The 24777-nt window shown below is 36.3% G+C and overlaps 1 protein-coding gene across 7 annotated transcripts in view; it reads left to right on the top strand.

Moving 5' to 3' along the window:
- The window catches only part of R3HDM1 (R3H domain containing 1), a 62408-nt gene that overhangs the window by 14695 nt on the left and 22936 nt on the right, over nucleotides 1–24777 (top strand). For 2 of the 7 annotated variants that reach the window (XM_063288701.1, XM_063288699.1), the window contains 12 exons: nucleotides 4074–4185; nucleotides 5167–5245; nucleotides 8429–8488; nucleotides 8569–8709; nucleotides 12775–12883; nucleotides 12967–13062; nucleotides 13909–13946; nucleotides 14042–14092; nucleotides 14211–14437; nucleotides 19238–19392; nucleotides 20913–21188; nucleotides 22451–22574. In XM_063288701.1, coding sequence (XP_063144771.1) covers nucleotides 4074–4185; nucleotides 5167–5245; nucleotides 8429–8488; nucleotides 8569–8709; nucleotides 12775–12883; nucleotides 12967–13062; nucleotides 13909–13946; nucleotides 14042–14092; nucleotides 14211–14437; nucleotides 19238–19392; nucleotides 20913–21188; nucleotides 22451–22574 — 1468 coding nt within the window. Of the gene's footprint in view, nucleotides 1–4073; nucleotides 4186–5166; nucleotides 5246–8428; nucleotides 8489–8568; nucleotides 8710–12774; nucleotides 12884–12966; nucleotides 13063–13908; nucleotides 13947–14041; nucleotides 14093–14210; nucleotides 14438–18307; nucleotides 18563–19237; nucleotides 19393–19777; nucleotides 19880–20912; nucleotides 21189–22450; nucleotides 22575–24777 lie in introns of all 7 variants that reach the window. The other 5 variants (XM_063288695.1, XM_063288698.1, XM_063288697.1 and 2 more) reach the window with 5 other exon arrangements.

Genomic DNA, 24777 nt, shown 5'->3' with positions numbered 1-24777 from the left:
GACTACCTGTACCCATTCTGTGATATTAAGTCAGTTATAGGAAATTAACACCACTGTACTTCAAATATTTTAACATCTATATAGTATTGAATTTATTTAGTGTTACTAAGTGTGAAACAACCTTTGACTGAGAGTGTTGCTTTGGAATGGTTGATTTAGCTATCAAAAGAAGAGCAGACTCTAGAACTTCTGTTTGTGAAATTTTGTTGAAAATGAACAGGAGAGCTAAGTGCATTTAACGCAGCTTTTCAAGTCTCTTTATTTTTATTTCCTTCCTCACTTTTCTGTTCATACCAAATGATGTGCTCGTACATACAGAACAACCATATTATATCTTACTCTCAAAGTGAAAACACAGCCTTGTACAATACAAGTTGCAAATGAGAATTCCAAACTCATAAAAGTTCGTGGTATAGAAGGGTAGGTACAGAGGAGAGACAAGAGGAATAACTGAAATTAAGATCCTATTAATCTCTTACAGAAGTTTATAAAGACAGAAAATTACAATGTAGAGTCTCTGCTCCAAGATCCCCGAAAGAACAAATTGAGGTCAAGAAAAAGGTACTAGAGGGAAAATGTTGTAGGTGGCTGTGTTACAGAAGAAAGTTGTGTGGGTTTTTGTTCTTTTTTTTAGTTCCAAAACTCCTCTTCACAGGAATATAGTTTTTCCCACTTTGCACTGATATAGGCAGTATATAGATTTGCTCTCTGAAATCAGCAGGACTTGGACATTCCTTCCTTTTAGCATAAATATGACTGACTGCATGTTAAATGAGATAAGCTTCCTCTTTAGACTCTTGATGCACAGTCTATTATCCTGGTGTCTATCCTTTTGCCAATTAGAAATCCTAAAATCACTTATTTGATAGCAATGGTATGTTTTCAGCTATTTCCTTACAAATAAGGTATTTTAGAATATTTACTATACTCAGATTCTCATCAGTAAAAGTAGTATTTACTTTTTCTAGAGTAATCCAGACTATAAGAAGTTTGGATTATCATTTTAAGAATCCAGTTTCTACTCTTCTCAGAGAACCAGGAACAGGGAATCCTTTTGTTGTATGTATGCAGCTATGATGTCTTGCAGTAAAAATGTTTGACATCTATCATTCAAAAATCTAGAAGTTTTAGATCATAAAACTGTCCCAATGAATCTTAATTTTTGTGTATTTTTAAGTGTTTCTAAAAAACTGTAGGAAGTCATGTATTGAATTGTACTCTGATAAATCTTTTCTCTTGTATTTGCATTGGAGCAGCCAGTAGTTGTGTGGAAAGCAAAGCCATACAGATCAGTCTCAATCCACTCTTCATCTGTGTTGTATTCTGCAGTTTTTTAAACACAGAGAAAAAATTTACATTTTGTGTCCTTGTGTGTGCAATTTCTTCTCATTCTGTATTTTAGTTTGCAATTTTTAAGTTGACACAACATCACAAAATCTTGAGAAATGCATCATCCAAATGGTAACTGTATGTCAATTCAGATACGAAAATGTGGACAAAATGAAATGCTTTGATACTACCCAGAAGAATTTAGTTTTTCTTTTTCTTTTTTCTTTTTGGTCAAAATTGAGGCATTTGTCCATCATCTTTGTACTAAATTTTGGCAAATCTCTTAGTGTTATGGGCATAAGGCAGTCTCTTAGCAGTTTGCTAAATTGCAGGAAGTACCATAATTGAAAAGATACTAAACTAATGTATAAACTCTTCTGAGTTATTTGACTGTGTAAAGGAACAAAAAGGCTCTGAAGTAGAATGTCTTGTGACAGCAGAACCATTCATCATGCAATCTTCAAGCATAGTCTTGTCTTCAGTCACCTGTGTCAACAAACTGTTTTACACTGAAGTAAAGATGTTTTGAAGAAGTACAGTAAAATAATAAATGGTGAAGATGTGTGAGAATTTCTTGGCAGGGAATATGAAGAGAAGAAGAACTGAAATACCAAATCATATGTTTGCTAGATATGAAAGCAATGATATACTAAAAAATGAATGGTTGAGGCCCATTCTTTATTAGCCGATTAATATTTTTGTAGAGCTAATTCCACAATAGATATGTGATGCTCGCATGGAGAATTCCTGACTTTATGGACTGAGTGATATAAGTTACCTCCACAAACTTGACTATCTTGACTATACCTTCTGGGAGCTAAATCAAATAGTTCATTTCTAAAACATATTAACTATTGCCTTCCAAAATGCTTTATGGCTAGCTTATGCATCATAACATTTGTAATTTTATTATCAGTCTTATGTTGGTTTTGCTGTAACTCAATTTCATGTATATGTGTGAGATTCATAAAACTGTTTCTCTAATGAGGTTCTCAACTTGAATGCATTATCCCTGGAGATGGCATTGAATCTGAATTGAAGGACACTGGAAATTGAAGTTATTTATTTTATTGTTCCATTCTTAACAGTATAAATTGACAAGTTTCATTTGTTATAATGGATGTTGTAACTACTTTTTCTTAAATCAGATGTACTGGCACAAAAATCAGAAAGTTGGATCTATGGCGATGAAGAGCAACTTGGAAAAGCTCTGGGATAAATAAAACCATTAAAAATATTATCTGTAAAGAATGTAACCATTAATCTCAAGACAAAAAATATCTTTAATCATGCAATAAAATAAATTTTGAATGTGATGTAGATTTTTGCTTACAGTACTTCCATTCCATTTATCAATTTAAAAACAGCAACAAGAGGCTAAATAACAGATTTATGCAAGGGAGTCCTGCTTTTTATAGCATGTATCTTGGTGGTTGTATTTTTTTTCCCCAGTGCAGTCATTTTCAGTTCTAGGAAGTGTGGATCTTTGCTGTCTATGCAACTCTTCCACTTGTTTAACTTAATTGTAATGCTATGCATATTCTCATTAAAAGAGGCTTATTTTGCAAAAATTCTGTCTTGTACAAGGTCACTTACAATATCCAGGTCTCAAATAATGGAAAGAAGTTAACTAGCAAACATATGTATAGAAATAATTTGTTAAATAAGAAAAAAATCACTGCCTTTGGAGCTTAAATTACTTTTCTTAAGTATGGAGACTTGCAGTTCAGTCCTACAAGAAGCACATTCCCATTGAGTTAAATTATTAAAATTGCTTTTGTTTTGTGAGATACTGCAACCTAAATACCAAAGATATTTCAAAATGATTTGCATCTTATTATTGAGCATTGCTTAGTGTTGGAGTTGGAATAAACTCAGGGAAACCATCTGGCTCCTAGACTTACCTTCTTTGCCAGGAATAAAGGCTTCTGTAGAATTTAGATTTACTTTTCATAAAAGCTGGCTTATTGTGTATGAATGAAGATTAAAAACAAACTCTGGTCAGTTATTAGCTATACCTAGTTCAAATTAGTTGGTGCTTTTTTTTCTTTTTGTTTTGTTCCTTCAAGTCAGTTTTTTTGGCTCTTGGCAACTGCCTGGATAAGTCCCTGCAGTTTTCTTGGCAAGATTTTTCAGAAGTGGTTTTCCATTGCCTCTTTCATATGGCTGAGAGAAGGCCAAGGTCACCTAGCTGGTTTTGTGCCTCCTGGTTTCTAGTCTGATGCCTTAACCACTACACCAAACTGGCTCTCAGTGGGCTTATAATCATGGTTTATTTCTTGTTCATGTGTGATAACCAGCATTTATAGAAAGCAAAACTAATCTCAGCAAAATCGCCTCCCAGCTAAATGCAAGGAGGAGGGCAATTGTGGGAGCTGCACATTCAAAACATCACTTGGGGTTGTTAAGATTTACCTGCCTAGCATTAAATTGTTGTTTAGTATTGCATGGAAACTGACTTTCTTTGAACATTTAGCTTGAGGGCAATTTTATAGGAAATAAAATAATAGTAATCTGTTTCTTGAGTCATTTGCCCATTTCCCAGGCATATGAACTTAAGGGAGTTGCATTTTAAATGGCTCAAAATCAGTTACTACAGATTGGCCTTTTGGATTGTAGCCAAATGTTAGGGTTTTTGTTGTTGTTGTTGTTATAGCTGTATACTACTTAAACAGACACAGTTTTCATTACCAGATACCTTTCTTAGGGAGGGGAAAAAAAATGTTAATTTTACTTTTCAACAGGAAAAAAATCAGATCCAGCTAACACAGTTGTTTGAAAAGGAAGAGAAACCCTCGAAAGATGAAGCTGAAAAGGAGAAGTCTGATAAGTTACCCAGGAAAATGTTATCAAGAGGTTTGCTATACATTATGCTGTTCTTAAATTACATGATTTAGGTTGTAGGTTAAAAAAACCCTGCAGGTTGCTAGTATTTACCATAATGCCTCTTCTTATTGGTAACTTTGTTCTTGGAAGAATCTTCCAGAGATTCTTCCAGCCTAATCAGTACTGAAAGTTTATAATCCCCTTAACTTCATGGAGAATAAAGAATTGGTTTAGCAGAGCAGTTATGCTATCTCTGACCCAGTTTTCTCTGGGAATTCTGCAGTGCAGGCACAAATCTGAAACTCAGGCTTTCCTTCACCTTCTAAAAAGTAATTGGAGTACACTAGAATTAAAAAGCAGGACATATAAACTCAGAACACTAGCATTTTATGTATATGAGATTTCTAATGTGAGACGTGAGACATTTTTGAAATGCAATCTTTGGGGAGGTGGAAATGTCAGTTTTAATGAACTTCACACATTGGCTTAAATTTTCTCTCAGTAAACAGATGAGTGTTCATGTTTTTCACTTCAAACTTCCTCCCAGAGTGGGGTGAGCAGCCTGTGGCTCAGGACTTCATACAGCCCATTGTCCCTTTTTGCAGCATTGCAAATACTGCTGAAAATATTTCCACCATTTTGAAATGCAAAACACATGGATATTGTAGAATAAACCCTAAAATGGGCCTGTTATAATGAGAAAAAAAAAAGTCCCATTCACCTGGCCTGCACACTTGCTTTATAGTCCTCAGCAACTCTTCACCATCTGAGAGATCATTGAGAAATATGGGATGTGGAGGCAAAGTAAGAGAGATTTCTCCCCCCCCCACACACACACTTTCAGTTAATAGAGAAGCGATTTAATATCCAAACCAATGTGCCATTAAACTTTCAGACTTTGTCATTCTAGCCTACTATTGTGTAAACAAGAGAGTCTTAAAATATTAATGGCTTTGTTTTATTGAAAGAATTAATACATTTTCTGTAACTGTGGATTTATTTTTATTTTAGATTCTAGTCAAGAATATACAGATTCAACTGGTATAGATCTACATGAGTTTTTAGTTAATACATTGAAAAACAATCCCAGGTAAACAAATGGTAATGATGATGTTCATGTTGAAATGAATGAATATGTTACTTTCAGAATTTCTCGTTCATTTTCGTTTGCTCTATTTGTAAATATTGCTCTATCATTGAATAATTTATTGAAAACATTTGAAGTTATATTATTCTGCACATTCTTTTTCAAACTCTAATGGAGCCTAGTCTATATAATAAAATAATGTTATTTATGAAAATAATTTAATTTTCATTCTACCTTTTGATGCATTATTAAAGCTCTGTTGGCTGTGTGTAGGTACAGCAATGTTAATTGCAGGAATACTTTCAGAAATCTTTTTAACTGAAGCCTGACTTTATACAAGTGTGAGCTACAGTGGCTATGTTTACAAGTCACACTAAAATGTAAATTAGCATAACAAGAACAAAGCCAGAATAGTACAGTACTGATTCTTTGCTTCTTGTGTGGCTGTGAGGAAAGAGTCTGGGAGCTTTTGATTAAGTTTTACATTAACTGCAGTTTGTCCCAGAAATTATGGTCAATGTTGTGTTGACTGTTATGGGAAATAGCTTTAAACAGAAGTGTATGATATTGGTTGGTTTTTTCTAACATTAGGTAAAATCAATTGCCATGACTGCATTCAAATGCAGCAATTGTAGTTGGCTGCAAACTTGCCCAGAGGCATATTTTTTCCTTTGGAGCAGTGCAGCTACAAATCACTGCCTGCCTGTGGTTTGTTGATATGGTAAAATGATAGGTTACTGGGTCATCCAAAAGCAGCAGTTTAACTTCTTGCAGTCAGAACAAGCTAGAGGTAGAATTCAGAACAAACTAAAGCAACCTATAGGTTCAGTCTCTTGCTTCTCTAGGAAGAAACCACCATGCTGCATTCAGGGAAGATAGCAACCACAAAAAATAAGCCAAGTTATGTGGATTACTGCTACAGTACCTGTGGACAGACCACCACACATGTCTGGACCTAAACGATACACTGGCTCCCTGAGCCCATCTAAGAGCATACAGTCTATCAGGGAGTAAGCCTCCCATTTACTGCAGCTTGTTCTTCTCAAAGTAATTTAGAGTTCAGGGAGAGACACTATGGGAATGTCCAAGTATTTGAACTCTTACTCTTAACCTATCCTTCATCTTAGCCAAGAAGGCCAATGGTCGGCAATGTTGGGAGATGTTCTTCCGTATATCCGGATGGCACCAAATTCCCTGTTCCTGGCTAGTGGGGTAGCCAAGAATCCCTGCTTTCCTTTTTGAGGCATTTTGCCTGGTTTTGTAGCTTTTTTTTTAAAGTTTCTTGGTATAATCAGAAACTAATCCATTTGACTGTTTTTCTTCTTTTTTAAAGTACAGCTCTACTTTTTCAGGTTTTGGTTTCCATGTTTTGTTGTCATGGAATCTAGAAGGGAATTCTGGGCATTTTGCAGAGTTTATATGATGCAGCTGCCTAAAAGGAAAACTACTTGAGGGAATGATATTAAAGGCAAAACTGAAATACTTTGGCCACATAATGAGAAGACAGGACACCCTGGAGAAGAAGATGATGCTAGGGAGAGTGGAGGGCAAAAGGAAGAGGGGCCGACCAAGGGCAAGATGGATGGATGATATTCTAGAGGTGACGGACTCGTCCCTGGGGGAGCTGGGGGTGTTGACGACCGACAGGAAGCTCTGGCGTGGGCTGGTCCATGAAGTCACGAAGAGTCAGAAGCAACTGAACGAATAAACAACAACAACTTTGAATTTAAGTCAGTGGTGGCCACAAAAAAAAGGTATAGACAAAATCCCAAGGAATGCCCAGCTTCTCCGTCTTGTCAATTTGGAGTTGCTGGAACAAATCCTAGAATACCTGCCCCATGCAATAAATGTGTGCATGTGGCATGTGTGTGCATCTGCATATGCACATACAGTACATGTACCATTCAGAAGCCATACTCCAAAAAGCCAGGACCAAGACAAAAAAGCACTCATATTAAATGATGTAATAATTACTAATTAAAATTATTTACCTGTAAAGTATGTTACCTCATTTGCAAAATTAAACTCCATCTGCCTATAGCAACTTGTCTGTCTCTCGCACACAACTGTTCTCACCCATTCAAATATTCATGCTTTGCAGCCAAGGTGTATACCAGCATTTGCACCTCTAGTCATTCCTTTGAAGAAAAAAACCCTTCCCTTCCCAAATAATTTTTGCATATTTGTGTGCCATAAAACGATAAAGGTACTTGTGGTCAAAATTTACCTTTTGCAGATTTCAAGTTTACTATAGCTTACAGATTTCTTATTCTACTACTAGTGTTTAGCAAACCTTTAATTAATCTGAACAGATAATGAGTTACATTATTTTTTCCTGTTTGGTTTTTTTTTCTCTCTTTCTCTGATAAGTGGTACAATGTACAGTAAATCAATTTCTTTTTTAAGTATAGCTCTTAGGGTAAGAATATATTGGCTCTCCATGAGGTTATAGGGCTTATGGTATTATACCTAATTCTATATCATTTGGGCATAGATCCCATTTTGCTCAACTATATTTACTTATTGCTTATTTTACAGATTTATAAGGCTGCCCAACTCAAACAATGTGGTTCTGGTGGCATACAGAATGAAAAACAATAAATCCCCAAAAAAGAAAACATTAAGCATATGCAACACACACACACACACACAGAGTATATACTGTATTTATATAGGCAACCAAACAACCAAACAGTGCTCATTGTCAGAAGAATTAGTGAAGTCTATCTGTATAAGTTTTGTTTTATATTCATTGACTTACACAAGATTAGGGTTGTAGTTGAGAGAATGAGGTTAATCATGGGGAGATTATTTTATCCCCACAGCATTCTGGTGAGTTTAGAGTATGTGTGTGACTGGCCCAAAGTTGCAAAAACGTGTTTCAGAGATGAGCAGGCATCAAAGTCTTTAGGGGGAAAAAATAGTGATAGTTTACCTAAACCTGCTCAAGACAAAACAGTGCAGATTATTTCTGCAAACCAACCTAAGCTTTCTGAAGTCAAGGGAGGTGATGAGTGCTGTCTTCAACCATTTGCAATTAAACTTCCTTAATATTGTTACGTCTTTTCATCAGCAGACATCTGGTGTAATTCTTTTATTATGGAGAATGCACTTGTTTAATACAGGCTCTGAAAGTATGTCCTATTTGACTCTCCCCACTAACAAACCTTCTGTTTTGCCTTCCAGGGACAGAATGATGCTGCTGAAATTAGAACAGGAAATCTTAGATTTCATTGGGAATAACGAGTAAGTGTCATTGAAAGATAGGTATTTATACGAGATGAACTGAAGCTTAGGTCAACCAAGGACTTTCTGCTTCTTTTCAGAATCCCACGAAAGAAATTTCCACCAATGACCTCTTACCATAGAATGTTATTGCACAGAGTAGCTGCTTACTTTGGATTGGAGCACAACGTGGACCAAAGTGGGAAGTCAGTTATCGTGAATAAAACCAGCAGTACCAGAATGTAAGTTGCTATTCTCTTTTTTTTTATTCATTAGTCAAAAAGTTGAGTTGCCTCAGTAATGGAAGTTTTAGCCTATGACTAAAGCAGGGCTTAGTTACAGTATCTCCCCTCTGTGTTCAAAGGCACCATTAATTCTGTAAGAATCTCAACGATCACAGAGTTTTCTTCCGGATTTGGAGAAAGAAAAAACCTCTATCCGTTATATCTCTCTAAAAATATTTCCTGTTTTCATTGTGTAAAAATAATTCATTTCCGAGTTACAGTATTTTGGATCTAGAAAATGAAACACATTTCTTTGAGAAGAACTTAGGCACGTGAACTGTCTATAGCAGCAGAGGCACAAGTTTTGCCTCTGTCTTTTTCTTTTTCTTAGCTAATTTTGGCTTTTAAAAAAGATCTTGCAGAAAAGCAGAATCCGGTAATTACTGACTACGTGGAGTGACTCCATTTCAGTCCTCCATTAATTGTGTTGTACTTCAAAACCATCTGACCCATCCTTCCCCCCCCCTGCGTAATTTGGAGAAATGAAATAGGGGCCCAACAGAAACTTTGTTGAAAAGTTCTATTTAAGGTTTAAGGTGCATAACAGTAATAAGATGCAGTGGGTAGCTGCATTTACATGCTTGTTAAACCCTCTGCATGAGGTTCTTTGGACACAGAATTGTGACAGCTGTGGATGAAGTTCTTGGAGAATGAGCTACAGTAACAGAATTCTTTCACTGCAAAAACAATCTCAGCTGAAATCTGGAAGACCCAAGTATAATTAGCAGGCATTTCCTTTAACCAATAGACAATGTAAATTACTTTAAAGGTTTTCAGTGTTCTTATTTTATATCTCGGGGGATTTAAAATAAGAATTTAGCCAGAAAACCTTGGAGATCTAAAATCCAACTTACCTTTTCCTCATAGGGAGATTCCCCGCTCCAGTGCCGGTCAGTGCTGTTAATGACATCATCAACCCAGTGCACACTGGGACGACTCAGTGGAGTGGTGATGGCAGGGCAGTAAATTCAGGGACCTTTAAGAAAAAATGAGGTAAGACAGTCTAAAGGTTTTCCGAAGTGCCTGCTAATTACATTTGGGCATCCAATCACTCTTAGGTAGTGTTTGGGAAGTATTGTGTTATTTATAATGCAGTTCAGGAATTAAAAAGAAACTTGATCCTGCTTTTTTGCAAATCTCTTGAGTAACAAGTGTGTGAGGACAAACTTACAATTTTGTATGTGTTCGTGGACTACAATCATAATTATCTTTCAACACCTTAGAAAGGCTTACAAAAGCTTCTTGGTACCCTGGAGGCTGGATGTCTAAAAGCTAATGGAGAAAGTATCTCATGATTCCATTAAAAATAGGGCTCTGTACCTGTGGGCAAGTACAGATTTGTTCTGAAACCTTTCTTTTTCCCTAAAACATACACACCGTTGTTATTTCTCTGCTTCCATGTCTTTCAGTAATAACCAAGAGTGAAGAGGTCCACAGAAATAAACAGTTTTTAAAAGCATAAGCAGTATATCAAAAGTAAGGGATAAGCATACAAAAAGAATTAGCCCGGATTTATCACCTCTTGTTTCATTAGCAAATATTCATTTTCATGAGGATGAAAATACAAAGAAATACGTTGTTTAGATTGCAAGATTTAATTGTCAGACAAAAATGAAATCCTTTGAGAGACTCTTCAGAATGATCAAAACCACCTTAATTCTAGTATCTCCAAATAAGCAGTATTGTTCTTAAGGAATTTCAGAAACAAGACCAAACACTTAGAAATCTGACTGAATTTGGAAATTTAATAACAAACCACTCAGAGCACTTCTGGGCCTTAAGTTGCTGGTGAAATATGACTTAGAAACTGAACAAGTTACAAATCGTGTGATTAAATGGATGCAGAATTTATACAGGTAGTCCTCGGTTAATGACCACTCATTCAGCGACTGTTCAAATTTATGACGGTGGGAACGAGGAGACTTATGACCAGTCCTCATAGTTGCAGCTGTTGCAGTGCCCCATAGTCACGTGATCGTGATTCAGGCATTTGGCAGCTGGCTCGCAATCACAATATGATCGCCATTTGCAACCTTCACTGCCGGATCCTGACAAACAAATTCAGAGGTGGGTGAAGCAACAAATTCACGGGGAAGCCAGCAAGGAGTGGCAAGTTGTGGTCACATGACATCACACTTAACAACTGGGTGATTAGCTTAACAACCACAGCTACAACTGTCATCGTAAGCGCAGTCACATGACATCCTGTTTTATGACTGTGTCGCTTCATGATGGAGTTAGCAGTCCCAGTTACTGTTAAGTGAGGACTACCTTTACAGAGCAACTGTCAAACTTACCAGGTAGACCAGACAGGAAACACAACCCAATAAGCTAATTCTACTTTATTGTAAAGCTACATAGGCAGAATCTTGCAAGCCTGAAAGTACAAATCTCCCACTGTCTCCTTTTTAGCCCAAGAAACTAGGGAGGATCCCTTCTGAGCCTCTTGCTCCTCCCACTATCCAGCTGCGGACTATGCTGTCTTTTGTCTGACCATTCCCTAGGCAGCATCTCTTTGCCCCGTCTCCCAAGGTCTTTCCCACATACCATTACAGCAACTGATACATAGCAAGGGGAATTTCAGTGGAAGAAAGATACTAAATTTATAGTGAATATCACACTTAGAAAAAACAACATAAGAAGTTTTGCCAATGGCATATCCCTCCAGGATTGCTAATTAATTAATAATTAATTTTCTAAAATTACTTGGAAATGTAACAGTCAAGTCAGATTATTCTTTTGTGTTTAGCAATGTTGAAAAGTCTAACAATTTTGCAAAGTGATTTAGAATGAAACAAATTCTAAAATTTGAATTCCCTTTCCAGTTTGCCATCTTTTTATTAAATATCATTAAACCTTACATTTCTTCGAAGTATTCTGAAGTAGCTTTGGACATGCTAACTGCTACTGGGTTACTCTGTGCTTTGCATTGGAATGTATGTACAATTCCTTCAGTAGAAGAATGAAAAATTAAGTTGCCATTTGTATTTGAAAAATACAAAATTTAATTTGACATGGAAGCTATTTTTGGACTATAATTTGACTCACAGCCATTTACCACATCCACAATTTGATTTCTGTTAACACTAAGTTTTAACATTAATTCAGGGATGATTTGTTAATTGGAAATAGATTTCTTATTGACTAGACAATTTTTTAATTTGACTTATATTTCATACTCTACTACTTACTTTTGCTGATACTCATACATTAATTTGATTTTTTTTATTGACCTGTAGTTTAAAATGACATAAGGTATTTACATACATAGAATTCAATTAATGTTATTCTAAAAATTTGTAATCATGTAATCACTTAATCATTTAATTAATTAATTTACTTAATCTCATGATGCTTGTAAAACTCTTGTCTATTTATTTTTTTTTCCCTTTTCCCTTTTTGCTTCTGTTTTTTTTCCTTTTAAAATGAACGATAAATAATAAAAAACAAAACAAAACAAAAAGAGTGAAGGAATCCTTGTGTTAATCAGCAGGCCAGCATTTGAACTGTGCATAGCTACAAACCATTCCAGCTGCTCAAAGGGTCAGAATGGGGCTTGGGTTTATTCTAGCCTGATTATTCTAGCAAGTTTTTTTGCTTATTTGTTTTATATCCCACCTTTATTTTTTATAACTTAGGGTGGCATGGGATACAAAATACCATTTTTTATTGTGATGGATTTCATTTCATCAGTATTCACAAGATAAAGGCTTTTTCTGCTCTAGCAATAACCCTAACTCTAACCTTAAACAACATATTCAGAAGCACATATGAATGAAGAGGTATAGCATCTCCAAAGTCTACATCCGATTCTCCTGAGAGTTTTCCAGTGTGTCAAAATTGAAACCTACAGGATATTGTGATAACTTGTATGCCAAGTTAATAAAGTAAATGGCCTGTTGTCCACATGTATCTTACCATTACATTTTCCTCAAACCTAAGGTCCACAAATTTAGAAGGAAAGAAACTTTGTTTATATTTATAATTATTTATTTTATCTTAATCTTTTTTTTTTTTCAAAAGACCTGACCAGAAGTTTTGCGAACATATAAAAGATGAAAAAAGTGAAGATTTTCAAAAACGGTACATCCTTAAACGAGAGAATTCTAGTCTAGACAAAGATGATAATCAGGTAAATATGGAATATAACAGTATCTTGACTACATACTTCTACTGCGCAGTGGAAATTGGCAATTAACAACTTATTTAATTTAGATGCGAATACGATTAAAAGATGACAGAAGAAGCAAATCTATAGAAGAGCGAGAAGAAGAGTACCAGAGAGCTAGAGAACGAATATTTGCACAAGATGTAGGTATTAATTATAAGGAATGTCCATTAGCACCTTTGACTGTATTTAAGAACAATACAACGAAAGTGTATACTTGGCTCAAAATATTTGGGAAAAAAAATGGTTCTGCATTCCCATTCAATAGTGTATTAAGAGAACATTTAGAAAGTAGTGGGTGAAGCAACAGATTGATATTCTCAATCCCTAGGCTGTATGATGATGATGATGATGATGATGATGCCATAGTAGCATTGCTTCTCATCTCCTCCCATGAGATGCTGTTTAATTAAGATGCTGTTCTTATGGAGAGGTTGTTCATTAACAGTATGTCTAGCCATGGATGTTAAAAAGTATGGATATTTGTTTACAGATGTGATAGGCATACACTTGTTGTAATCATTCTTACTGTGATAATTCTGTTTTATCTTCTAAGAACAGTAGCCAGGGCTCAGAGATGATAGAGATTCCCCACATAAATGGTAGGTTAACAGGTTTCGAATTAACGCTTTGAAGCCTGGCATGGAGAGAACACCCCAGAAATACACAGACTTGTTTACTGAGTTTCTTGTTCTCCTAGGTTCCAGCTAAAAGGCAGTAAAACAGAGCGATCAACCTCCTTTGTCTTCCTCTGTTCCTCTGTAACAGAGAACAATCATGGTCGTTTCTTTCCTCCCCATTTGTTACATTAAACACCTATCTGAATGATCATACTTGCTTGGCTGAAGGATTCTTTAACATGAACAATTCCTTGCAACTGGTTACCAGATGTTATTTAAACTTACGTGTTTATACATTTCTTTTGGTATGGATTGATGATAGATTCATTTAATGATGGTGATTTTTGTTGCACACTGTTTCTTCTCCAGTCGCTGTGTTCCCAAGAGAATTATATTATTGACAAAAGGTAAGCGTAATCAGTATCTTTAAAAAATATTTGTTTTTTTCTAAATATAAACGAGAAAAAGTACTAAGCTCCAATTCTATTGAACACGCCAACAGAATTCAAGAGGAAGAAGCCAACAGCACCCAGCAAAGGCGACAGATATTTAGGTATTGAATGAATTAGTTTTTAAATCCCAAAGCATTCTGCACATGTTTCCTTTCCTTTCTTTTCTCAACGCTTTGGCAAAGAGTCTTCCATCTTTAAAACTAAGCCTGTGGATTACAGAATCAACAAGGATGCTTCCGGGAGGTCAGCGAACAGCCTTCAGAGCAGTACAGACAACGAGCTAAAGTACTCTGAACCCCGTCCATGGAGTAGCACGGACTCGGACAGCTCCCTTCGCAGTTTGAAGCCCCCTGTGACCAAAGCCAGCAGCTTCAGTGGAATCTCTGTTCTGACAAGAGGCGATAGCACGGGAAGCAGCAAAAGCACTGGCAGGCTGTCCAAAACAGGTACCACTGGAAAAATGAAGCCTAGGCATAGCTAGCTAGCCTGCAAAAAGCATCTCCCCGCCCCCATTGTTACTGTTTTTGGGAGGTGCTTCTTTGGCTCAGGATAATGATCACTAAGTGTCAGACACACCATTAGTGGAGAAGTAGCATTTTGTATAGACCCAAAAGGGCTTTGGCTATTCCTGACCCTACCAATATTTTGAATTGTTTATAAATAAAATGTCCTTTAGTGGATTGCATACCTAGTTGGAGGCTGTTGATCTTCTGCATTTGGACTACCGTTAACCCAGCTAGGTTCATAGACTAGTAGACCAGGATTAGAAGGTGAAACAGCTGCAGGTAATAGACAGATTGTTAGTGGTGTAGGAAATATAGTGTTTCTCTCATGCTTGCCATTTCAAGGAGTTAAAGATTCTGTTATATTAACTGAACCTGTAACACCACAAGAGGGGTTTCTGGTATGTTTTTGAAAGTTATTTTATTAACTAATATTTAGAGTTTCTCCTAAGCTTATCTCCTAAAGTGATAAAGATATAGCCATTAAAATCACTTCCGTAAAATTCTCTAAAGATTCCTTGATCTGAACAGCAGTGAAGGGTTGCTTTCAGGTGATGTATGCAACAGTAAGTTCTATATCTTAGATTTGATTTATGGAGATTTATAGCTCCACACCTGTGTGTTAGGTTAAAGTATGGCAGTTATGCCCTTCCTGTTGTGGCCCCATGTATTTCATGGCTGATCAGGGATACGAGGGGCCAGTTCATTCATTTCAAAATTCAACACCATCCTCTGCCTATTGGCTATGTGTCTGAAGCCCAAGTAGGCAGTATTGAATTAGATGAATCTGTGATCTAACTCAATAAAAGTAGTTCCGTATTTCTTATGTCTATTTTTAGGCTGTCTCAGCTTCAACACAATTCCAATACTCTTTTGGAGCTGTATCAAGTTTGCTTTGCTAAGTAAAATTGTTTTGTATTAGGCATGACTTTTAAGGATTAATTTTGCTTGACAAAAGTGTGCATTATGAGATGTTCAGTTCTACTTAGATGAACAAGTTAACATTTTTTATAATACCAAAAGTGTTCTTGTGATGGTGATCCAGCTAAGAGCTGGAACCTGACCTTCCCTGGTTTGGAAAGTGACCTCTAGGCTCTTTTTAATGGGTAGAAAGTTATCAGTTGTTGTTTTCATGTAGTGGTATAAATGAGCTGAAATCTTTCTCAAAACATAAATTATAAATATTTGAGGTCACCTTACTGATTTTTTAAAAAAAAATTCATTTCAATTCCTGGTTTCATCAAAAGCTGTTCATTAATAGGATTTCTAAGCATTCTTTTTTTGGCCTCCTGAACTTAGGGAACCTAAAACATGTCAATAAAACTCCACTTGGGACCGCACTTGACAAAACATGAAGATTATCAAGTACCTTCTTATCTGAGTTGTCAGTTGGGCATTCACAAGACTGCCTAGCTTTTTCAGTCTCATACTTGCTCTCAATCATTGGCAAGAAATTAATTAAGAGTGATCTAATTGACACTGAATTTGTACGTAATGTGGTGTCATAAGCACTAAGCTTGTGACCCTCTTTCTTTATGCCATGCACTGTTATGCTAGACTTTCAAAGTCTGTTTCAAAGTGTTAAGTATTTCTATTACCATCCAAGTCGCATAATACAGCTTGAACAGAGAGAACATTTGTGGTAGTTCAAGGGAAGAGGTGAGAGCCAGTGTGGTGCAATGGTTAAAGGCATTGGGCTAGAAACCAGGAGACCATGAGTTCTAGTCCTGCCTTAGGCATAAAGTCAACTGGGTGACCTTGGGCCAGTCACACACACTCAGCCTTAGGAAGGAGGCAATGGCAAACCACTTCTGAAAAATCTTGCCAGAAAACTGCAGGGAATTGTCCAGGTAGTGTCCGAGAATCGGACATGATTGAACAGATAAAAAAAAGTGGGGGGGGGAGAGGTATATTAAGGATATGGAACAAAGAAACAAACAAGGAAGTGTGTGAACTTGTATTTTTAAAGAATCTGCTTCATTTTACTGCCTGGTATATCACTTTTCCAATTTGGTATTTTTTCATAATGATTGAAAAGAAGAAGAAGGAAAAAAACATTGGCGAAATATGGCTGGGGTTGCACTTTTAAAAAGGCTCAACAGGTTTACAGCAATTCTGGGCTCTAGGCAGAAAATCTTCTCTGCTTCTCTTTCTGGATTATGAACATCCCCCTCCATTGCTTTGGGAGAAGGCAGGAAGAATGCTAGCTAGACTTCACCTACAGTATGGCTAGCATTCGAACTGCTTAGGAATTTTCTGGGAGCAAATACTGTACTATAAATTTGCCCATGAAGGAAGTTGTGGCAGGATTCTTCTACATCCCTATTCTTTACATTTAAAAGAGTTTTCTTTTTCTGCATGCCCAAGTGATATTACTGAAAAAGAGCTTTGATAGTGGAGGGTTTTTTAAAAGAATATAAAAGAAAATTGTTTTTTAACATGAGTACAACCAGTATAGCAAACCATCTATCACATTTTGGTTTGAAGCCGTTTATTAAATGATTTTCTCTGTTGAGATATAATGTGATACTCTCTAAGAAACCTTGGCAGTGTTATATTCTGGTTCACAGACACACAGTTTATGAAAAACTGGGCTGGTATTTCTTTTCAGACTTAATAATTAAATTTTAAATAGTAATTTTACACTTTGACAAAAATGGTAAAATTCAGACACACTTGAACTTTATTATTGCATTTAGAAATAAGAAATACAAAATATTTTCCTAGCATTGGCTTGATTTGAATACTACTGAAGCTAATACTGTACAGATTTTTCCCACAGCTTCGTCAATACTACCTTATATTTCAAGACAAACTTGCATTTTACTGATTTGAACCCAAATGAAAAAAAATAGAAATAAGGTATTTTATTTGTTATGTGAAGACAAAAAGTGAAATGCAATCCAAATACATTTCTCAGTTAATATAAAACATGCAGTATCATCTGAGAAATGTACTTTCAGTTTCCTATAAACTATTACATTTTTCTTTCATCTAAAATATATGGATTTATTTTTTTAAATATTCAGAACAAAGTTAACTTAAGCCCATTTTGGAATGCACTTGTGCACATTCTTAATGTATTTAAATCAGTAAGACTTAACTCTGGCACTGTACTCATTAAGATTAGCTTTATGTTGACAACACTGTTTGTTTATTTATTCGTCATATTTCTTTACCACCCATCTTGTATGCAATGACTCTGGGCGGTTTACAAACAGTAAAAGATAAAAATTTAAAATATTGTTAAAACAGTAAAATATAAATATAAATACATATAAGTATAAAATATAAAATAGAGTCCAAGATGGTGAAAACAGTCTTATCATTAGCACCATCATTAGCACTATCACCCCCATGATTGGCTATCCCTCCTCCCACCCCAAGCATATTAAGATTCTGTAGACCAACTTTTCATCAGCTTTGTATGTAAGGGACTTTGTAGATGGGTCCTTTGAATACTGCTTTATACTTTGATTGATCCAACATCTCAGCCTGATCCTTCGTTGAATAGATATTTGTTGTAATTGTTGATAATAATAAGACTGTGTGTTGCCATCCTGCTTTATTCTCATCTGCATGGCTTGAAGGCAAAGTTCAGGCAGTGGTCGTTTGTTCTTCCTTCTCATTGTGTGGCATTTGGAGTAGATTGAAATTTAAACTGGAGAAGCTACAATGGGGTTTGGGAAGTAGGCTGTTGTAGTTCAGGCTGGGAGTTAAATGGATAACTTTAGATAACAACCTGCCTATTTAAATGTGAATGATATTACTCTGTCTCTAGGTAAAATCCATTTCTCATTACTCCTTTCCTAGGTTCAGAGTCTTCTAGTAGTGTAGGGTCATCCACGGGTTCTCTTTCTCACACCCAGCAACCTCTTCCAGTCACAGCTCTCAGCCAGCCTTCTCATGGCACATCTGCCGTCTATCCAACTATCAGCACTAGTAGTTCTCTTTCCTTTGATGGTGGCATAAGTGGGCAAGTGGCGTCTTCTAGCGGTAGCTTCTTTTTGCTTCCCTTGGAAGCGGCAGGCATACCACCTGGAAGTATTCTGATCAACCCTCAAACAGGTTGGTATCCAGTTGTGGATGTCGGTTTGTCTGTCTCTCTCTCTCTCTCTCTCTCTCTCTGTCTCTCTTTCTCTAATATTAACTTTACAATAATGTTTTAGAAATGTGTAGCATTTCCATGAACCGTTGCCTTTCCCTCTGCTTCCCAATATTCTTTCTCTTTCTTTTGAAGAAGTATGCATTTTAATCCTCCCCAGAGTATTTAGATATGCAATGTTTTGAAAGAAAATCTATATACTGTATTTTCAGTTGAGTTTCTTTTTTTTAATTCCTTATGCATCCAATGTTTAAATTGCACACTAGTAGAATTAGAAAATATTATAATTGGCTTACAATTTATATGGCTTTCTCTTCTCTTCTCTCTTCTCTTCTCTTCTCTTCTCTTCTCTTCTCTTCTCTTCTCGCAATGTCTACATTATGCTGTAGATTCAACTGCTAAAAAGAGGCAGTATCTGAATAAGAAGCCTTCTAATATAGTTCTGCTATAAATAAATGAATAAATAAATAGTCAGCCAGATAAGGCTTAGACCTATTTTAACATTCGCCTAATGTATAGTCTGTAATATAATAAAATACTGGTTCTTGAAAATAAGCAATTGATAAAACAAACTTTATATTCTGCTAGTAAACTGCATTTTGCTATATTATTTCTGTTTTTCACAACTTGTCCTGTAGGTCAGCCATTCATTAATCCAGATGGCACTCCAGTTGTGTATAATCCTCCAATGCCTCAACAGCCAATTAGAAACCAAGTGCCTGGACCTCCTCAGCAGCCACCACCTCCCATTCCACCTCAGCAACAACCAGCAACCAATCACATCCTCTCACAGGTGCTCAGATCAAATACGAATGTTTGGTCAATACCCGATTAAACTAATATTTGCTTATTTTTTATGACATGAGGGATGAATGTTGGTGAAGGAAGCCACGTTTTCTTAAAGCCATTGTGTGTTTGATTTGCGTTTGCTTGGGATATTGTATGCTCGCCATCTTACACTGTTGTCGTCATAACCTGTTGATAGCCAGACCAGTGTTTATTGATTGATTCAACATAATCTGAGCCTTGTGTTAAACCTATTTTTAGTTGTACAATTGACATTGAAGACGTCTTCTGTTTTTTTAAAAAAAACTTTGTTTTACACAAAAGAAATATTCCTACTTTCATTTCTTCTTACTTAGTTGTTAACTCTGTATGTTCAACTATTACTCCTTCAGCCTATCCGACCTCTTCAGCCTTCTTCACAGCCTGTTCAGTTCTCCACAGTTACTTATCCACCCCCGCTTCTGCCAGTCTCATCTACCCAGCAATATACTGTGGTATATTATCTTCTACTCATCTTTTCTCTGCATGACAGATTCTCTGCTAGGCTAGAAGAATATATGAAGTGTGCATGCGAAATGTAAATATTGACTGGCTGTAGCCTCAAAAGGTAATCCCCTTATTGGCAGGAGCACAAAAAGAAAAAAAAGAAAAAAGGTTGAGAGGGAAGAATAAGGCTAGTCTTCCTACTAGTTTGCCTAAAATATTTTTTTTAAAAAATGGGTTCCTTGATTTAAAAGAATGTGCTTGCTGATATTACTCTTTGCAGCCTGTCAGTATTAAACACACCTTTGAGTTTGTTTCGTATAAATACCCTTCTTTCTTTTCCCTTCTATATCTTTCTCTTCTAAGGTGTCTCATTTTCCTTGACCGTGAAAGCTTTCTGTCAGGGCTTTAATGTTTGATGAGTGCCAGAAATTGTTGGGTTTTTTTTTGAGTTTTGCAGCCTAGCTGCATTCCTCAGATTTATAGACATCTATTCCATGTCTTAAGGTAGGTTCTCCATACATCAGTGTCCTTGGTTGCCATTTTTGCTGTTTGCTTGATGTTTTAACAGAAGCCAGATAGGCAAATAAAGCTTTTAATTTAAATAGATTTTAATGGTGCTTTAGACAAATTCCTAGCGATAAAGCTATTGATGTCTATTATTTAAGACAGCTGTCTGTTAGCATTACAGGGCTATGCTTTTCCATACCAAGTCAGTGGGAAACAAACAGGAAAGAGCTCTCATCTTTTGTCATGTTTATGGTTGTCCAGTAAGACTGGTTGGCCTTTGGGGCAAACAGAATTCTGGACTGCCATCTAAGTCTTTGTTCAGATGCATCATGACTGTTTTTAGACTCTTAGCTCTGTAATTCTCTCCTACCGTCAATAGCAGAGTTGTTTATTTCCAAGATAGTTATCTATAATATAGCTTAATCGTTCTCCATAATTAAACTGTACAATTCCTTGCTTTGCATTGGTGTTAAACAATTTCTGCATTCAGTGATATCTTAAGGGTGCTTTTGGTTACTGTTTTACTTATTTCAGCAAGACAACTTAGGATCCCAACTTAGCCATATGAGTCTCTCCCGACAGCCGTCTGGAGAAGCTGCTGATCCTCATGCCACCATGTTCCAGTCTACAGTTGTCCTTCCACCACCACAGCAATCTGGTTTTATCATAGCAGCAGCACCACCGGCACCGCCGCCGCCGCCGCCACCACCACCACCTGGCCAACCTACTCCTAACTACAGTGGATCCAGCCACCCTGTTAACCAGCAAGTTCTTCAGCAACAGGGATATATGCAGCAACCAATGCCACAGGTAGCAAGATATTTCAAATATCATTAGCCTCATCGAGTGCTGATGAAACATGCTAGTAGCAGTCAGTGGAGCTGGCTTTCTATGGGTCTTCCTGCAATTGTGTTTGCTCCTAGCATATGTGGGGTTTGGTTTTTTTTGTTTATTGAATTTATAGAGGTATTCCAACACTTGGGGGAGTTTACAACAATTTAAAAAATACCTGGAATAAAGGATAATTGGATGCAGTTAAAATCAAAACCAAATTAAAACCTGTTATGTTATGTTATGTTATGTTATTTATCATATTTCTTCACTGTCCATCTTGTATTACAGCAACTCTTTGATTCCTAGCATTTGCATATTGCTAAATGCTAGGAATTAAGTATAACTTCTTAGGGAACATATTTGTAGCCTGAGAGACACACAGGAGAAGGCCCTTTCCCAAGTATCCAGTAGTTGAATGTCTGGCAATGTGGGCATCTTCAGAAGAACGTATCCTACTGATCTGAGTAGCGCGGCAGGTTCATAGTGTGAGAGGCAGTCTGGCAGAAAACCTGGCCTTAAGCCCTTTAGCGCTCTAAGGTCAACACCGGGATCTTAACTTGTGCCCAGTAGGAGTTAGTAGCCAGGGTATGTATTTTAGTACCAACAACAGATGATTCCTGTACCTTGCCTGGTCAGCAGCCACTGGCTGCCCTGTTGTACTGTGATCTTTAGAAATGGTCACAGAATAAATTACTGTAGAGAAGCTCTATGATTTTGTTGTCAGTATGTATTACTTACCCATTTAGTTATAGAAAATTGAAACTTGATGCACATTGAACTGTGCTCACAGTTCTACTCTTAAAAGGACTATGTTCATGATAGTAATTAAATAATTATTTCATGGTGGGACCACTGTCAATTTTATGTATTTGCAGTATTTTTCTGAGAAGAAAGAAAAGAAGTACCTTACTCTTGAAATTTATGAGATTTATTTAATAATTTTCTCTGTGGTTGATAATACTTTTGATACCTCACTGACAAATCATGATGCTTTATTTTTTCTACTATAGTTCATATAAAGCCAGTTACAGTCAACATGGGTTAACATTTTGAGGAGATGGAATATTTTTTTAGCATTTGAAGTGCCCCCTTGCATCACCTTTTGCTATGTTTGGGTTTATTTTTTCCAATGTATTTATGACTCTTTCGATCTGCCTACATTCAGTGCTATAGGAGAGGTCTGATTTAGAAACATATACATGAATCTCCTGTACATAAATCCTGCTTCTCTTTTTCAGATGCCAGCCTGTTACTGTGCTCCAGGCCAGTATCCACACTCCAGTCAACAATATCGGCCAGTTACTTCAGTTCATTACAACACACAGCAAAACCAACCACTGCCACAGCCTGCCCAACAGACAGGTTTGTGGTGTTTTTTTCCCTTTAATTCTTGTACTTTGGGGTGTTTCTGGTGATTAGATGGGGCAGGAAGAGATAACATGCAATATTTATAGAGGAAAAAAGAAACATGTTTGTGTTTGAAATGATTGGAATTCTTCCTACTGGTAGGAATGCATATTTTAAATTTGCTCAGTTCAGTAAGTCCTTAGAGGCAAAATCAAAAAGGATGGTTATTTGCTTAGAAAAGAACAGAAATTCAGAATTAATAACCTTTGATCCGTACATACTGTTGTAAATAATTTCCAACAAAAGGCCAGAGTGAAATAAATAACTTTTCTCATCAAACGACTGTAACATCATAATTTAGCATTTGTTCTCTTCATCAAACAACTTCTGAACAATTTTACCTGATCTTGAATGAACAAGATATGTCTTATGCTCTTGATAGTGGGAGGTTTTTGGTGCTGGAATTTGTCTTCTATATAAATTGTATAAAGCTAAAATATTGCTTCTTGCCTCTTCTACTTATTTTCTGCTTTTATTTGAATCATTAATGCTGTTATGGATTGACTTCTATAGCCAAGAAGGTTTGTATTCCAGCATGATTTGGTTTTTGTATGCCTGAAGTACAGAAATAATCTATACTGAGAGGTACATAGTAAATTGAAAAAAAATCTGAGTTAAAATTGGTATGAAACTTGTCTTTTCCGGTATAACATTTCTGAAGTAAAATGCTTTGTCTCACCTCAGAAGCTAAGCTTTAAGGAGGTAGAGTGACTGGCAGCCCTCCAGGTCAGTATTTCTCAACCGTGGCAACTTGAAGATATATGGACTTCAACTCCCAGAATTCCCCAGCCAGCCACGCTGAAGTCCACACATCTTCAAGATGCCAAGATTGAGAAACATTGCTCCAGTTGCTTGGGCTGCGGCTCCTGTCCTTCTCTTATTATGGTTAACCAGCAGGGTGATTGTTGGAAAAAGCATAGTAATTGGTTCTTCACAACTTCACAGTAAAATTGAAGAAGGGTCTGTTTTTAAGTCTGCTGATTCTTTGAATCATTGCAGCAGTGATCTACACTTGAGATTAGTTACAGTTAAGAAGGCTAATGTTGTGTTCATACTTCACTTATGTTAGCCACCCTAACAATATCTCTGGGATAGAATGACACTATAAATTTCAATAAAAAATAAGTTTTGCTGACTTGGCTTTTGAGCAGAAATGAATCTGAAATAATGCCAATAATTCTGCTTGTGTTTTTTAAAGGAAATACTTGTCCAGGGCATCTCAGTGGTGCTAAGATTGATGTTTGAATACATTTTATGAAATTATAAAATTAAAACGAAAGAAAAATCATGCCTTTAAAATCTGTCATGTGTTCCAGTAGTAACCCTGACACTAATATCGAGGTAGCTAATTCAGCTACTGTTTTTGGTGCTATTAACAATGAATGACATACATTATTTGATTGTTTGCTTTTATTTGATATTGTTGGCAAAATTTATCTTCAGAAATATTCAGAGTGAATAGCTCGTTTTGTGTGTGTGACTGCATCTTACAGTTTCAGGGTTTTTGTTTAATTTGAACAAATCAGGTTTGATCTAGACTCAGGCCTGTAGTTTATATTTTAATTCTCACTTTCCTCTGTAGATACTTCTCCGCTTTTCCAACAGTCCTGATGCAGATATTAAAACTACTGTGTGGTTTCTAATATACCTTTTCATACAGTACAGAATACTAATCTTGATGAAATGCAAATTTAAAGTAGGTTACTGGGCTTAAATCTTTACCACTTGGCTCAGTATTCTGTACTGCCTATTACATGAATCATGCAAATATGTTGTTAAAATAGATATTACTAATTAGTGCCTTGCTGAGGGGAAGTGTTTTAGCCAAAGGGCCAGAGTGAGGTTGTTTTCAAGGAGCTAATGCTGAAATAAAGGCAAAATTTGGTGCTACGTCATCCTTGTGTCCTGTGCCTTAGTCACAAATTAGGAAGCTTCTGGAATTCATAGTTAAGATACATTGAAACTGAGTGAAGGAAATCTAGTTTGAATTGGGTTAAGCATTAGATTTCAGGGCAGTGGGAGGAGCAATTCTAAGTATAAAATATGCACAACCAGTTGGAAAATATGCTGCCTTGAAATACATGGGCCCATTAAAAAAAATAAAAAAATAAAAATCACATTTGAACTGTTGGTATTGAACATTTGATATAAGAATGAT

This window comes from Candoia aspera, chromosome 1 (genome assembly GCF_035149785.1).
Source record: "Candoia aspera isolate rCanAsp1 chromosome 1, rCanAsp1.hap2, whole genome shotgun sequence".
Lineage (NCBI taxonomy): Eukaryota > Metazoa > Chordata > Lepidosauria > Squamata > Boidae > Candoia > Candoia aspera.
The sequence above is the reverse complement of the archived record's forward strand: the minus strand, read 5'-3'. Positions and strand labels throughout refer to the sequence as shown.